This window comes from Littorina saxatilis, linkage group LG7, assembly GCF_037325665.1.
Source record: "Littorina saxatilis isolate snail1 linkage group LG7, US_GU_Lsax_2.0, whole genome shotgun sequence".
NCBI classification, from domain to species: Eukaryota; Metazoa; Mollusca; class Gastropoda; order Littorinimorpha; family Littorinidae; genus Littorina; species Littorina saxatilis.
The window spans coordinates 58,317,346-58,335,160 of record NC_090251.1 but is presented as its reverse complement, the minus strand read 5'-3'; the positions used below and the strand labels follow the sequence as shown (position 1 = coordinate 58,335,160).

Genomic DNA, 17,815 nt, shown 5'->3' with positions numbered 1-17,815 from the left:
GAGTCTGTCCATGTCTCTATCCCTCTGTCTCCCCCCTTTCTCTCTCTCTCTTTCTTATCCCCAAAGCATCGTTTGAGTCTGTCCATGTCTCTATCCCTCTGTCTCCCCCCTTTCTCTCTCTCTCTCTTTCTTATCCCCAAAGCATCGTTTGAGTCTGTCCATGTCTCTATCCCTCTGTCTCCCCCCTTTCTCTCTCTCTCTCTTTCTTATCCCCAAAGCATCGTTTGAGTCTGTCCATGTCTCTATCCCTCTGTCTCCCCCTTTCTCTCTCTCTCTCTCTTTCTTATCCCCAAAGCATCGTTTGAGTCTGTCCATGTCTCTATCCCTCTGTCTCCCCCCTTTCTCTCTCTCTCTCTTTCTTATCCCTAAAGCATCGTTTGAGTCTGTCCATGTCTCTATCCCTCTGTCTCCCCCCTTTCTCTCTCTCTCTCTTTCTTATCCCTAAAGCATCGTTTGAGTCTGTCCATGTCTCTATCCCTCTGTCTCCCCCTTTCTCTCTCTCTCTCTCTTTCTTATCCCCAAAGCATCGTTTGAGTCTGTCCATGTCTCTATCACTCTGTCTCCCCCCTTTCTCTCTCTCTCTCTTTCTTATCCCTAAAGCATCGTTTGAGTCTGTCCATGTCTCTATCCCTCTGTCTCCCCCCTTTCTCTCTCTCTCTCTTTCTTATCCCTAAAGCATCGTTTGAGTCTGTCCATGTCTCTATCCCTCTGTCTCCCCCCTTTCTCTCTCTCTCTCTTTCTTATCCCTAAAGCATCGTTTGAGTCTGTCCATGTCTCTATCCCTCTGTCTCCCCCTTTCTCTCTCTCTCTTTCTTATCCCTAAAGCATCGTTTGAGTCTGTCCATGTCTCTATCCCTCTGTCTCCCCCCTTTCTCTCTCTCTCTTTCTTATCCCCAAAACATCGTTTGAGTCTGTCCATGTCTCTATCCCTCTGTCTCCCCCCTTTCTCTCTCTCTCTCTTTCTTATCCCTAAAGCATCGTTTGAGTCTGTCCATGTCTCTATCCCTCTGTCTCCCCCCTTTCTCTCTCTCTCTCTTTCTTATCCCTAAAGCATCGTTTGAGTCTGTCCATGTCTCTATCCCTCTGTCTCCCCCTTTCTCTCTCTCTCTTTCTTATCCCTAAAGCATCGTTTGAGTCTGTCCATGTCTCTATCCCTCTGTCTCCCCCCTTTCTCTCTCTCTCTTTCTTATCCCCAAAACATCGTTTGAGTCTGTCCATGTCTCTATCCCTCTGTCTCCCCCCTTTCTCTCTCTCTCTCTTTCTTATCCCCAAAGCATCGTTTGAGTCTGTCCATGTCTCTATCCCTCTGTCTCCCCCTTTCTCTCTCTCTCTTTCTTATCCCCAAAGCATCGTTTGAGTCTGTCCATGTCTCTATCCCTCTCTCTCTCTCTCTCCCTTTCTTATCCCCAAAGCATCGTTTGAGTCTGTCCATGTCTCTATCCCTCTGTCTCCCCCCTTTCTCTCTCTCTTTCTTATCCCCAAAGCATCGTTTGAGTCTGTCCATGTCTCTATCCCTCTGTCTCCCCCCTCTCTCTCTCTCTCTCTTTCTTATCCCCAAAGCATCGTTTGAGTCTGTCCATGTCTCTATCCCTCTGTCTCCCCCCTCTCTCTCTCTCTCTCTTTCTTATCCCCAAAGCATCGTTTGAGTCTGTCCAAGTCACAGACGATGAAGAGGAAGAACAGCCCGCTGGTGACGGAGATGACGGCGACAGCCATGACGACGTTCCCCGCGGGCTGTCGGTCCCACACCGTGCTCACACTGTCTCGGTACAGCCTGGTCGACTTTCTGGGAATGAGGTCAGGGTCAAGGTCACCTGAAGGTCGCGGTGTCGTTGTCGTTTTTCTCCTGCACGCGGTCTTGGCGCACGGGCACAGCAGGCGGCGTCCTGTTCATGACAGCGCAAAGAAAACAATGTATATCAATGACAGCTCTATTAAAGTGAATCGGTGGTATATTATTAGTCATAAAATGAGTTGATCTGTCAGCCATTCACTTGCAGTCAGTTACCTAGTCATTGACTCATTCCCTTAGCCGGTCAGCTGCATCAGTCAGTAAATCACTCACTCATTTCTCGCCCACTCACTCACTCACTCGCTAACTAACTCACTTACACACTCACTCGCTAACTCACTCACTTACACACTCACTCGCTAACTCACTCACTTACACACTCACTCGCTAACTCACTCACTTACACACTCACTCGCTAACTCACTCACTTACACACTCACACGCTAACTCACTCACTCATTTACTCACTCACTAACTCACTCACTAACTAACTCACTCACTCACACACTCACTCACTCACACACTCACTCACACACTCACTCACACACTCATTCACTAACTCACTCACTAACTCACTCGCTAACTCACTCACTCACTAACTCACTCGCTAACTCACTCACTCACTCGCTAGCTCACTCACTCACTCGCTAACTCACTCGCTAACTCACTCACTAACTCACTCACACACTCACTCACTCACTCACTCACTCGCTAACTCACTCACTCGCTAACTCACTCGCTAACTCACTCACTCACTCGCTAACTCACTCATTTACTCGCTCATTTACTCACTCATTTACTCACTCACTCACTCACTCACTCACTCACTCACTCACTCACTCACTCACTCACTTACTAACCCACTCGCTAGCTCACTCACTCACTCACACACCCACTCACTCTCTCACTCATTCACTTACCAACCCATGAAATCACTCAATCACTCATTCGCCTACCTGTGTCAGTATTGTTGTGAGGACTTGGACCGCCTAGCATGGGAAGCGTCGTGTCTTCAGGCCGAGTTCCTGCCGTGTCTGTGGACTGGACACCAGTGTCAGGCGCCGTGTCTGTGGACTGGACACCAGTGTCAGGCGCCGTGTCTGTGGACTGGACACCAGTGTCAGGCGCCGTGTCTGTGGACTGGACACCAGTGTCAGGCGCCGTGTCTGTGGACTGGACACCAGTGTCAGGCGCCGTGTCTGTGGACTGGACACCAGTGTCAGGCGCCGTGTCTGTGGACTGGACACCAGTGTCAGGCGCCGTGTCTGTGGACTGGACACCAGTGTCAGGCGCCGTGTCTGTGGACTGGACACCAGTGTCAGGCGCCGTGGGCGTGTCTACGTCATCTGTGCTGCGAGACCCGGACAGCCGTGTGGCCGGTGAAGTATCCCCAGAGGCATCTTGAGTGACGACTGGAGATGCAGGCCGTCTGACGTCTGACGTCAAGGAGAACGTGACCATCGTTGTCAAGGACGTTGTAGCGACGGCTTTTGGGTCTTGCGTCAGGGAGTCCGTCGACGACACGCTGTCCTTAGCAACAGAATCCGTTGACACGCTGTCCTTAGCAAAGGTTGTTGGGTGCTGCGTAGTAACGGTTGTCAGGGACTCGGTAGCCTCGCTGGTGATATCAAGAGTGGTGGAAGCTTGCGGCGGTTGAGTTGTGGTCGGTTGACTGCAGCCCAGGTCTGGGTAGGGAGGGGGGTCGGACCCACAGGGGCAGGCAGGTTGAGGGTCCGAGTTGTCGTTCTCAAAGTCGTATTGCGTGATACTGCTGTCGATACCGCCTGCACACGACCAAGATGTTATCTTGTACTATTAGTCCCTTATTTAAGTGGTTCAAATAGGTTGATAGTTTTCATTCGGAGATCCTGCATATTCTGTGCTGTTTTGTGAAATGGTGTTTTTCTGCTATTGTGAACAGACCTTAAAAGAGCTTCTAGCGGCAGCCTTTATGGTATAAGTTAAATTAAAATACACCTAATTGTGCTCATGCATTTTTGTTGTACGAAACCTTACGCGAAAAATATGATTGAAGTTTAGACTCGCCATCAAGAATAAAATACATCTTTTACTCTTTCTAAGAGCACGCTTATAAGCATAGCGTATGTGTCCTAATAAGAGAACGATATGAAAAGGGTATTGTTCTTTGGACATTTTGATGATTAGATCAAATCGTTTCAAATAAAGAGTGAAGATATGTTAAAGATGCCCAAACACACACACATACACACTCACACACAGTCACACACACACACACACACACACACACACACACACACACACACAGTCAGTCACACACACACACACACACACAAAGTCACACACACACACACACACAAATACACACACACACAGTCACACACACAGTCACACACACACACACACACAACACACACACAGCACACACACACACACACACACACACACACACACACACACACACACACACACACACACACTTTTTGTTTGTGTGTAATTTGATGACCTCAGTCATAATACATGCAAAAACAAGTGCCCGGAACTCACTGGTAAAACAGCGTTTCAGCATAACGTGGTGGTTATTTTTGTTTTGAAAGTCTGACTCTTTGAGAAAGTCTTCCGTCTTGACTAGCATGCACACGCCCGTGTCCGTGGCCCAGACCGCCGCCATGCACTCGATTCCAATCGTCGGTTCCGTCAAACACTTCTCCCAGCATGCCTCGCGACTGTTTGCAATGACGGCTCCCCAGGTTTGGCTCCATGCTAGGCCCTTATTTTCAACATGTTCGTTCCAGCACCGTTCTGAAACACGAGAAAGCATGACGCGTTCATATTCAACAGAATCCATAGGGTGGGGAGGGAGGGGGGGGGGGGCATCGTTTTAAAATCCCCTCATATGAAAACCAGCGTTAACTGAATAAGCGGAGTCCGTTGGAAAAAAAAGAAGAAACAAGAAATTCCTCCGAGGTAGGAAAAACACCCCCGTCCTTACAGAGAGACAGAGAGACAGAGAGAAAGTCAGAAGTCAGAAGTCAAAAGTCAAAAGTCAAAAGTCAAAAGTCAAAAGTCAAAAGTCAGATGTCAGAAGTCAAAAGTCAAAAGTCAAAAGTCAAAAGTCAAAAGTCAAAAGTCAGAAGTCAGAATAGAGAAAGTCAGAAGTCAGAAGTCAAAAGTCAGAAGTCAGAAGTCAGAAGTCAGAAGTCAAAAGTCAAAAGTCAGAAGTCAGAAGTCAAAAGTCAAAAGTCAGATGTCAGAAGTCAAAAGTCAGAAGTCAGAAGTCAAAAGTCAGAAGTCAGAAGTCAAAAGTCAAAAAGTCAAAAGTCAGAAGTCAAAAGTCCGAAGTCCGAAGTCCGAAGTCCGAAGTCCGAAGTCAAAAGTCAAAAGAAGTCAAAAGTCAAAAGAAGTCAAAAGTCAAAAGTCAGAAGTCAAAAGTCAAAAGTACGAAGTCCGAAGTCAAAAGTCAAAAGTCAAAAGAAGTAAAAAGTCAAAAGTCAGAAGTCAAAAGTCAAAAGTCAGAAGTCAGAAGTCAGAAGTCAAAGGTCAGAAGTCAGAAGTCACAGAGCTCCCCGAGCGTCTAAATACAGTACAAGCATACTTCCATTTGAACGCTCACCGAACGGGAACATCCTGGCTGCTTTCTGTCGAGCGTGAGACATTTTCCAAGAATTTATTTTCGTAGACTTGTTCCGTTAACAACAACGGCGCCTCGTTTTTGCGCTAGACCTAACTTTTAAAATCTAAATAATAAATTGACAGCTTGTTACACAAACATTCTTTAATCATAAAAGAATTCGTTTTTCATCAAGACAAGATCAGAACAATTCGAAGTTGTGAAAGTTTAAAAAAAGAAAAGCCCGGAAGCAGGGTCACGCAAGGGTCGTAGCAGACGACGGCCGGTTTATCAGTGCAAATCGCCGTTCCTCTCAACAGTCAAAAGCCATCGCTAGAGTTCTTGTGAACCACAGCCGTTGTTTCGTGCATAAAAAAACGTGCTATTGTAGATAAGCTCACGTCGAGTCGCATTCAAATGACTAACTATGACGACTGCATTGTGAAAAGGGAAAACTGGATCACACGGGTTCACGATGGCTCAGGGGTAAGATAAACCACGCAAAAATAAATTCTTTGAAAATTGTTCGCTCTTTACGGAGGGCACCTAGGATGTTCTCAATTGGTGAGTGTTTAAATGAAAGGGTGTTTGTACTGTGTGTAAAAGCCTGACCGTATCTGTGATGGTTTACGGGAGGCTTACTCTGCCTTTAATCCACCAATAACTCCCTAACCGTGTGTTTGACTGGTCCCAATTTTTGTAAGGACCGTCTCAGGAATGTATATGCGAACACAAACACACAAACACACAAACAAACAAACAAACACATCCAGTGAAACCTATACACACGGTCCCCTATACCGGGGGTGTAAAAAGTCCGTGAATCATGTCCATGCCCAGTGACCTCGATCGCCCCACACGTGTCAGCCCGGTGTGATGCACAGATTTTTTTTTTTTAAATCTCAGCCAGTGTTCAAACTGGGTCATCAGCTCCTCGAAAACCAGACAGCGAGACTGGTTAACTGTAGTCGAGCTCTGTCAAGAAAAACACCTGGGCCCGTATGCATGAACTAGAAGTAAGAAACACTGGAAGTAGAGGCCTCTTTTCGAAGTGGGAACTCCCGAAGTCAACTTTCTAACTGTTCACAATGCATGAACTGACTTGAACGCCAAAGGAGTGACAGCGAGAGTATTAAGGTCAAGGTCGGGGAAATTGGGGGAATCCCTACTAATACGCATGCGCACGTTTCTATCAACATGGCAGTCAACGAAAATGGCAAGGCACGGGTGCCGCTCAAAAAGAAAGTAGACTGACACGGAGGGGCGTTCTGCACCTTTTTCAGATGGTGAAATTGCTGTACTCTTGACAGAAGTGTTTTACGAAAGAACGGTTATTCTGTCCAAATTTCAGAACAGTTAATTAGAAAAAAACACAGTAAACACCAAGTTTACAGAACAGTCTAACTGTTAAACATAAAGACGCTGTCTGGTCCAAAATTGCCAAAGAAGTGTCGCTCTCTCTCTCTCTCTCTCTCTCTCTCTCTCTCTCTCTCTCTCTCTCTCTCTCTCTCTCTCTCTCTCTCTCTCTCTCTTACGACACATGCACACACAGACAAACGTACACTCATGCACATACTGACACTATGACACAAGTGACACTGACGGCACACATAAACACACACACACACACCACACACTGCACACTGACACACACACACGCGCGCGCTCGCGCGCACACAAATACACACACACACGCACCCATACTCGCACGCACACAGTCACAAACAAATAACCACACACTCACTCTCTCTCACTTTCTCTCATTCTCTCTCAATCTACACTCATACACACACTGAAACTATGATGACACAAGTGACACGTCACACACACACACACACACACACGTGACACACACACACACATACACACACACACACACACACACTACTCACCGTAGTGACACACATATACACACGCGCGTACAGTTGAAAGTCAAGACATGATATGATTTTTTCAAAGCATAGGAAGGTTTCTTTTGCAAATGAATAAAATTAACACAGAGGCAAAACCCGGTTTTTGCAGCCGGAATGCAATTGCGGAGGCTTAAAAAGGAAAAGATTAATAAAAAAAATATATAGCTCCCGGCGGAACTTGAACCCGGAGCGAATGAACGAGAGTCCGGAACCGTTACCACTGCACTATGTTACTCGTGTAGAATAGAGGCATGATGAAAAAAGGCATTCTGAGTTATTCAGTCGTGCTGGTTTGAAAGCTCGCCACCTTCGCCGAATGACTCGAGCACGTTTTTTTCGGTCAGTAACTGATCGAACTGTCGCTTTTGAGTCACTCTGTTTTAAGCATTTCACCTAAATTAAACAAGAATGTCACAGTCCGTGTCTATGGTGCAAGGTAGGAGACCGTCTCATTGTAGCCAAGTTACGACAGTTGCTCGATTGACGCATTTCACGTCTTCGATATTGTGTCTGAGATCATTTTCCAATGAGCTGCCTTTAAAAACGGAATGTCCTGCAATTGTAGTATGCGCTGGAGGTTTCTTTTGGATGGGTAAGGACCCTTGAGATGCGATATCGTCGTATAATTATGTCAAGCGAGAGGCCCTTGACATTGGAAGTGGGAACTTCGAAAGCAAAGTTGCCAGCTACTCGGTATGCACGAGCTAAATTGAACGCCGAAGTAGTGGCTTCGAGAGTTCTGAGGTCAAGGTCGAGAAAATTGGGGGAATCCCAATTAGTGCGCATGCGTTTGTAAACGGTAGGCTTGGTGACCAGAAGAAACAAATCTCATCGCGAGTTCGTAAATGGGCAAACGTTGATCGCGCTGTAGCTTTTACTATAATTGTTGTTTTTAACTGGTTGAACGAAAGCTGTGATGATTGTCCTTAAATAGAATGACTGTCTATAATAATGATTTCGTTGACCAGAATGTTGGGGACAATAAAAAAAGGTTGTTTATGTGGTAGCGAAGTCGGTTAACTTAAAACTCTTTTTGTAGTGTTTTTTTTAATGATTGTGTATCGGTAAAACTGCTGGACAAAAATAGTTTGGTCAGAGCGAATGTTTGTGTTACTGGTAAATTTAACAAGTCGCGTAAGGCGAAAATACAATATTTAGTCAAGTAGCTGCCATTTTTCAGCAAGACCGTATACTCGTAGCATCGTCAGTCCACCGCTCATGGCAAAGGCAGTGAAATTGACAAGAAGAGCGGGGTAGTAGTTGCACTAAGAAGGATAGCACGCTTTTCTGTACCTCTCTTTGTTTTAACTTTCTGAGCGTGGTTTTAATCCAAACATATCATATCTATATGTTTTTGGAATCAGGAACCGACAAGGAATAAGCTGAAAGTGTTTTTAAATTGATTTGGACAATTTAATTTTGATAATAATTTTTATATATTTAATTTTCAGAGCTTGTTTTTAATCCAAATATAACATATTTATATGTTTTTGGAATCAGCAAATGATGGAGAATAAGATAAACGTAAATTTGGATCGTTTTATAAATTTTTATTTTTTGTTACAATTTTCCGATTTTTAATGACCAAAGTCATCAATTAATTTTTAAGCCACCAAGCTGAAATGCAATACCAAACCCCGGGCTTCGTCGAAGATTACTTGACCAAAATTTGAACCAATTTGGTTGAAAAATGAGGGCGTGACAGTGCCGCCTCAACTTTCACGAAAAGCCGGATATGACGTCATCAAAGACATTTATCAAAAAAATGAAAAAAACGTTCGGGGATTTCATACCCAGGAACTCTCATGTCAAATTTCATAAAGATCGGTCCAGTAGTTTAGTCTGAATCGCTCTACACACACACACAGACAGACACACACACACACACACACACACACATACACCACGACCCTCGTTTCGATTCCCCCTCGATGTTAAAATATTTAGTCAAAACTTGACTAAATATAAAAAGGCAGAACTCCATTTTTGGGGAATCAAGATATAAGGTGTAGTGAAAAGAAGATAAGTTCAGCGAATTTCATATTATTTGAGAAAATGTGTGTCCGAATTTTTAAAACAGAAAAATTGTTGTACTTAGGTGTTTGTAAATTACGTTTGTCCTCGTTAATTGTGAAGAGGATGTATGTTTATATAAAGTTCAAAGTCAAGATTGGATTTTTGTAGCCTACGTGCGTGTGTGCATGTGTATTAGACATAATACATAGACATAGAACACTTTATTATCTCAATTACGATAAACTCGGGTGTGGTGAATCACAATAAACAGCATAAAACGTAAGAACATGAATAAAATATCAAGGCGCAAATATAGTCAGCTCATCATAGTGTGGGGAGTGGGTACACACACACACACACACACACAAACACACACACACACACACACACACCGTCGAACACACACACACCGTCGAACACACACACACACCACACCGTCGAACACACACACACCGTCGAACACACACATAACATCGAAAAAACACACACACACACACACACACACGCAAACACACACACACAAACACACACACAAACACACACACACAAACACACACACACACACAAACACACACACGGCACGCGCGAACACGCAAACAAACGTATGAAGGAACAGACGCACAATTATACCCGCACGCACGCACACACAGGCAGACAGGCACTCGCACAAATACACACACACACACACACACACACACACAGATAAAGCAATGACCAAAAAAATAGCAGAAACTTACACTTAAACACTCGAACACACACACACACACACACACACTCACACACACAAACACACGCACGCACACAAACACACACACACACACACACACTCACACATGCACACAACGACGCCCATTTTCATAGAAACACAGTAACCCCCTCGTATAAGCGGGAATGAAAGAGTGGTGGCCAATGACCCAGATCAACAAACAAAAGTCAAAGCTGGCAACTCAGGTTTGTATTCAGGGAAATTTGCACGAAATGCATGCAGAAGATACGACTTTTCCCTCCATTTTCTCTCTTTTGCAGCGTCAGCTCGGTTTGACATGAACAACTGAAGAAAAGCCCTGCCTTTTTGCACTGAGAAACTGTGGAAGTAGCGTGTTTACTACTGGGTCTGGCTGTAGTACATTTACCCTCATTTACTTCCTCGTTAGCTTCCAAAGTAAACTCTTTTTTCGTCCCATGCATGCGAAAGTGAGGATGTACTTCCGATGTCACTCAAAACTTTAGAAGTAGTCGCAAAATACCCTGAGTTACTTCCTCGCTTTGCTTCGAGGTAAACCCTTTTTCCGGCCCATGCATACGAAAGTGAGGCAAGTACTTCCGATGTCACTCAAAACTTCGGGAGTTGTCGCGAACTTCCCCCATAAGCATACGGGCCCTGTGCTCTGGCTTGTCTGTTCTTGTTGTTGTCAGTCTGCGTTGTCTTATTACACCCCCGGTATAGGGGTGTGTATAGGATTCGGTCCATGTGTTTGTTTGTTTGTTTGTTTGTGTTCGAATATAGATCTCAAGAATGAACGGACCGATCGTCACCAAACTTGGTGAACAGGTTCTATACATTCCTGAGACGGTCCTTACAAAAATTGGGACCAGTCAAACACACGGTTAGGGAGTTATTGGTGGATTAAAATTATACAAGGACTTATAGAGGGACATCTTAATGGTCAAAGGGAAATAACCATTCTCACTCAGTCACTGCCACCAACTGAGAAGGTTATTTCCCTTTGACGGGGGTGTTTTTCCTACCTCGGAGGAATTTCTTGTTTTGCTTACTTTTAATCAATTTTAGATTACATGTTAACATAGACGGGGAATGGAGACGAGGGTCTTGGTGTGTGTGTGTGTGTGTGTGTATGTATGTTTGTGTGTGTGTGTGTGTATGTGTGTGTGTATGTGTTTATGGTGGGATAGCTCGACTCCCGCGCGAAATTTAGGGCTTTACTTGGACACATAATTTTAATTCGACGTCCAAATAAAACACGTCTTCAAAATCACAAAATCACAAAAGCAAAAAGTATAGTGGAACTCTGCTTTAGACACCTAGTCTTTTCATGCTAAAAAAAAAAACTAAAAAAAAAACCCCTTCCCCTTTCCTACCTCCCCGGTTTTGTAAAGAAAATCTGGCCTGAAGTCTTTTCATGCGCAAAAAAAAAAATCAAAAAAAATCTAAGCTTTCTGTCTGTGGCGGTTTGTAATTTGAATAACGACATCCAATAAAGTCTACCAATTACCTAATTCCTTTCTAAGCTCTCTGTCTCTGACGGATACATATGAATAACGACATCCAATAAAGTCTACCAACAGCTGCGAAAACTTTTAAGAAACTTGAAACTCATCAAAAGGAATGAGTTGCACCTTGGGTCATTTCGGTCCTGAATTTCCCGACCTGAGCCAGGCAAAGCAGGAAAACAATACAACGTAATTCCTTTCTAAGCTTTCTGTCTCTGACGGCTTGCCTTTGAATAACGACATCCAATAAAGTCTACCAACTATCAGCTGCGGAGACATTTGTCTCGAAAAAATACGCCGAGAGGCGTTAAAGTTCCCCTTGGTTTGTCCCTGTCAAAAACACAAAAAAAATTGGGATTACTGGTAGCTTTTTTGTACTACCACGCATATGTAACGCTATTTTGATAAAGTTGATAGTATTTACAGCTTTCCGGTCATATGTCCGGCTATCACTCACTTTTAGGTGGCAGATGTCCAGATATAACACGTGTTTCAGAATCTCTATTTTTGGGTGTGTAACTTTCAATAATGAGTGTTTTTTTTTTTAAATCTCAAAAAGTATTCTTAAAGTCTAACACATGTTTACACTCGCACTCCGTGTCTGTAGCTTTAGAAATAAACAAGTCCAGATATAACACATTTTACTTTGCGGCAAATGTCCAGATATCCCCCCCTCAGACACGTATGTGTGTGTGTGTCTGTTTCTGTGTGTGTGTGCGCGTCTGTTTGTGTGTGTGTGTGTGCTTGTGTGTGTGTGTCTGTGTGTGTGTGTGTCTGTTTGTGTGTGTGTGTGTGTGTGTGTGTGTGTGTGTGTGTGTGTGTGTGTGTGTGTGTGTGTGTGTGTGTGTGTAGAGCGATATAATTATGTGTGGTCAATTTCATTTGGTCAGTTGGAAGGGTTGACTAAATGTAGTAATATCGCTTCACGCAAATCGTTTTGACATAACGAGATTTGGAAGTGAATAGAGAGGTCGACTTCGAGGAGTTAGAACATAACGAATGAACAGACTTGGTTTAAACAAAACTTTATTCAATTTTAATCATGACAAGAACAATGCATGGATGATTACATACTCAAGCATATAATGCTTATTTTAAGCAATCATAGTAATTACAAAACAAAGGTTAGCATGATGGCGGAATAAGTACATTAGCTCATTTCAGGAAACGAAAAACAAAACAAAAGACAAAACAGATACACAAACAAGCAGAAAATGGGAAGGGGTTGGTGATACATGAGGTGGGGAAAGGGCAGCTAGCTAGTAGCTAGCTTAAGGGAAAAAGAAGAAGAAGAAGAAGACTTGGAGCGCCAATATTTGAGGGGATTTTTTCAATTGTAATAAGTGCACATAAGACACTCGCACAAAGTTAATGCGTATTGTGATCAGAGGAAAAGTCACTACATTGCGCATAAATCGAGACATAATTGATAAGTCGGAAAACAACAAAAGAACATGAGAGAGGTTATGGGGAAAAATTTGTCAGGCAGCATGTCGCATGACAGTGTCTAATAAATGTAATGAGTGAAGTATAGAGGCTCATTTACGGAACCTGCCCGTCTGTCTAATATAGTCCTGTACAGTTATGAATATGGTCTGGTTGACATTTCGTGAATATTGCGGGATGCCTTTCAATAATATTTCGATATACTTATAATCATTTGTCAAATTATCAATGGACAATAATCTTATATCTCTATACAGGGGACAATGCAATAAGTAATGTTCAGCAGTCTCGCTGGGATAACCACACTCGCATTGAGAGCAATCCTTAAGGTGCCGCTTACATAAATCAAAATTCAAATCACTCATACCAATACGCAATCTGCAATGATGTACTTGTTCAAATCTTTCTCCAAAATAATAATGGCATGGTACTTTAAAATCAGCACTTGACAAATAATTTTTGAACTCGCTCAAGGAGGTGGTCATTTTAACGTTATCTGGTAAGGTGTTCCATAGTACAGTCGTTTTGGGGATAAAAGAGTTGCGAAATAATTCGGTTCTATGAGGAGGCACATATCTTTCTAATGGTCTTCGTCTATGATACGGATTAATGTCAACTACAAGAGGGGGCAATACATTTACTAAGTACTGGGGGCATTTGTTATGTATCATCTTATGAAAAACAATTAATTTATGTCTTTTCCTTCGTTCTTCAAGGCTACATAGCCCACTTTCCTCATACAGCTTTGCATGGCTAGTGCCCTTAACTCCACCTATTATAATTCGTAGGGCTTCTAAGTGTAATTTTTCTAATGCATCTGCCATTATCTTAGTGCAATTATCCCAAACAACATCTGCATAGTCGAAATGGGGTAAAATAAAAGACTTGTACATTATTTCCAAACTTTTTCGACTTAATCTATATTGAGGGCCCCAAAGGGTTTAAAATCGTGATCGTGATTGGCGTTTTTTGACCTTTCTGTGACCGTGATTGCCGAAATTTCCATTTCTGTGATCGTGATGGGACTTTGCCCGTGATCCGTGATGACAAAAAAATCAAGTCTCGTGATCGTGATCGTCATTTGTTTTCGTGATCGTGATGGGCATTATTGCAAAGCATTTTATTTTCAACGTACATTTTTCCCTCTATGATCCTCTATTTTTAACAAGATCACAACACTATCACAGCCCTGAAAATGATGCCCAGAATGCACCAGATTGCACAGATTTTTACCTTTTTTTGAAAAGAATTCCGGGGGGGGGGGCATGCCCCCGGACCCCCCTAATTGGCTCGCCTGCTTCGCAGGCTCAGGCTTGTGGCTTCGCCACTAGCACTGAGCGCTTCTTTCAGGTAAAACCAGTTTTGGGACTGTAGCATTCCTGTTTGTTTTTCAAGGCCATGAAACCAGGCGATGGTGTACCTCAAATTGTATGGCATAGTTGAAAATAAAGAATACATGTACTTTTATTTCAATCCACCCAATCGTTTTTGAGAAAATGGGTTTACAAGATTTAGCTCTGGAAATGTGAAATTGTGCAAGTATATATTCATGTGTGTGAGTGAGGGTGTGGGAGTTAAATGTGTATGAGTGGAGAGAAAGAGAGAGAGAGAGAGAGAGAGAGAGAGAGAGAGAGAGAGAGAGAGAGAGAGAGAGAGCTGGGCCGGACTACCGGGGGGGTTATGGGGGTTGCGCAACCACCCCTCCCCAGCCTAAACATGTACCTCACTTATTTAAAACATTTTTTATTATTGTTTATTTTATGCCGTTTCAGGCAAGGAGCGACCGTTTTCCTATCTCAGAATATGACCTCCCCATCAGCTTCAGGGGGCTTCGCCCCCTGACCCCCACTAGGGAGACCTCCGCTAGGGAGAACATCCCCCTGGACCACCACTGGCAACCCCACCCCCTCCTCTTAGCCTAGTCCGGCCCTGGAGAGAGAGAGAGAGAGAGAGAGAGAGAGAGAGAGAGAGAGAGAGAGAGAGAGAGAGAGAGAGAGAGAGAGAACAATGAAAACAACATTCTTGTTACTGATTACAAATCATGATATGTATTTCTATGTGTGTATGAAAGAGAATTAAACAAATAATAATAAAAACTTGAAGTGCAACAGTTGTCACTTTGTGTTGAATAAACAATAGATCCAGAGGAGCGAATTACTGTGTGGTTGTGTTTACTTTGACACGTGCTTTCTGTACATGCAACTTTTACCGTGACCGTGATTTGCCACTGGTGTTCGTGATCGTGAAAACTAAAATCAAGGTAACTGTGATCGTGAAAGCTAAAATTTCCCTTCCCGTGATCGTGATGATACCCCCCCTTTGGGGCCCTCTATATTTATAAAATCGTAAACAATTAATCAGTAAATTCGCTTTTTTAACTATGCTTTGGATGTGGACATCCCACTTGCAGGTGCTCTGTAAAATCACTCCAATGTGTTTGTGTTGATCTACTTTTTCTAAAAAGACATTGTTGAAAAACAAGGGTTGAGGGGGGATTAAATCACGTTGAATATTTAACAATTCAGTCTTAGTCTCGTTAAATTTAACTTTCCATTTATTGGCCCATGCACTAATTTTATCAAGATTTTGATTTAATATATTGGTTCGTCTGTCTACATCTTCTAATGCAAGATACATGCTTGTGTCGTCAGCAAACAACTTAATTCCGGATTCAATATTCTTTACAATATCATTAATATAAACCAGAAATAAGAGCGGGCCTAGCACGGATCCTTGTGGAACACCGGCAGGAATCTTTTTAACATTAGACTGTGTTCCCTTAATTACAACAACTTGCTTGCGGTCTGTTAAATAATCACAGAACCATAATAATAACCGACCTCTAATGCCCACTGCTTCTAACTTGGCAAAAAGGCCCTTGTGCCACACTCTATCGAACGCTTTCGACACATCAAAAAATACAGCTTGGGTCGTAATGCCTCTGTTATGACAGGAACAAAATTCATTGTAAATCGAAATCAATTGGAATACACATGAATCATCTGGCAAAAAACCAGACTGCTGTGGAATGAGTATGTGATTTGCCTTTAAAAAATCAAAAACATGTACATAAACACATCTTTCTAACACCTTACCAACACAACTCAGTAATGATATAGGACGGTAATTATTACACAATTCTGCTGGACCTTTTTTATATACTGGAGTAACATGGGCTAGTTTCCACGAGGCAGGAAATTTTCCTTCAACTAAACTTCTATTAAATATTTTTAAAAGGGGTTGAACAGACTTGTGTTTGTTTACCCTCTATTGCGGCCTTTGAAGGCAAGACGTTGTCCCTCGTACACAGGTTTCCCCTCATTGGGTTACACACTGACAACAAATATTTTTTAGTTTCCGAGACAAACGTGACTTATCACTCTACAACTGATTGTGATATGCGTTTATTTGCTTAAAGTTAAAATGCTGATATGGGATTGTTCACCGCAGACCTGGATTAATCTGTTCCACATATCACTATCTATTTAAGTTATAAACTTGTTAACAATAACATACAATAAAACAACACTATTTCCTTCGTGGTTTGCTTGCAGAATTCTGTTTGACAGTTTGTGCGTGTGCTTGTGGGTGTGAGAGAGAGATGAACGTTATAATCATCCTCATCTCATTAATCATCCAAAATTATAAAGTGTCCTTGCTCTTGTGGTCCTTTGAACACTGACCATAGTATCCCTATTATGTATAGTAAAGGAACCTCTCATGCAAAGAGTTTAGTACCAATAAAACGCCCACCCCCAACTTACTTTCGGACGAAATTGAGGGGGGGGGGGGGCGTATACAAGGTAGTTTACGGTATATTTTAAGGTAATGCTAATGTTGTAGTGTTTCATTCGTCTTTATGTTATTTTATTTATTTTATTTATTTATTTTATTTATTTACGAGGATTTATATCGCGCACGTATCTCACCACACAAGGCGACTCAAGGCGCATGTTACCTATTAATGCCGTGTGAGATGGAATTTTTTACACAATATATCACGCATTCACATCGATCGATTGCCTTTAGGCGCTGCATCCACCTTTCACGGTCTATTATTCCAGGCCACACGGGTATTTTGGTGGACATTTTTATCTACGCCTATACAATTTTGCCAGGAAAGACCCTTTTGTCAATCGTGGGATCTTTAACGTGCACACCCCAATGTAGTGTACACGAAGGGACCTCGGTTTTTCGTCTCATCCGAAAGACTAGCACTTGAACCCACCACCTAGGTTAGGAAAGGGGGGAGAAAATAGCGGCCTGACCCAGGGTCGAACACGCAATCTCTCGATTCCGAGCGCAAGTGCGTTACCACTCGGCCACCCAGTCCATAAGCTTCAATACCTGTATTTGAGATAATTAAGTACAATTAATATTATTTGATTTGATACACGGCCTGGCTGCACTCTTAAACGGATCTTGTTTTACTGTTGTAGAAAACGAGCTTTGTGATGAAGCGTTAAAATAAGAAATTATTGTTAGCGATCTTTTCCAGTTCAGGGCATGTCATCATCAGGTAGTGTGAAGAACAGGGTAGGTGGTCCAAGAGACTTAAACCTTGCAAGTAAATCGTACAGTGCATTACGAAAACAAGCGGCAGTTCTCTTGATGTTTTTTTTATCAACATGTATAAGGTGTCATAGACACCGGATTTGACACCAGCATCCTTGAGATCTTGTGCACACACTCTGTTCAAATTTCCTGAACCCAATGGAGATTTCACCTGCATGTAAAATGAAGCAACTTAGTTTAGCTGAAATGTATCAAACGCTACAGTGGACTGAAGGAGATACATCGTATCTGTAAGTTCGAGATCTATCTATG

At 42.9% G+C, this 17,815-nt stretch overlaps 1 protein-coding gene across 1 annotated transcript in view; it reads right to left on the bottom strand.

The window, feature by feature from the left end:
* Positions 1 to 1,533: 1,533 nt before the first annotated feature.
* LOC138970261 (mucin-4-like) overlaps positions 1,534 to 17,815 on the bottom strand; it is a 29,495-nt gene continuing 13,213 nt past the window's right edge. The window contains exons 4-6 of the mRNA XM_070342756.1: positions 4,319 to 4,573; positions 2,749 to 3,576; positions 1,534 to 1,886 (exon numbers count right to left, since the gene is read on the bottom strand). Coding sequence (XP_070198857.1) covers positions 1,585 to 1,886; positions 2,749 to 3,576; positions 4,319 to 4,573 — 1,385 coding nt within the window. The 3' untranslated portion in view covers positions 1,534 to 1,584. The remainder of the gene's footprint in view (positions 1,887 to 2,748; positions 3,577 to 4,318; positions 4,574 to 17,815) is intronic.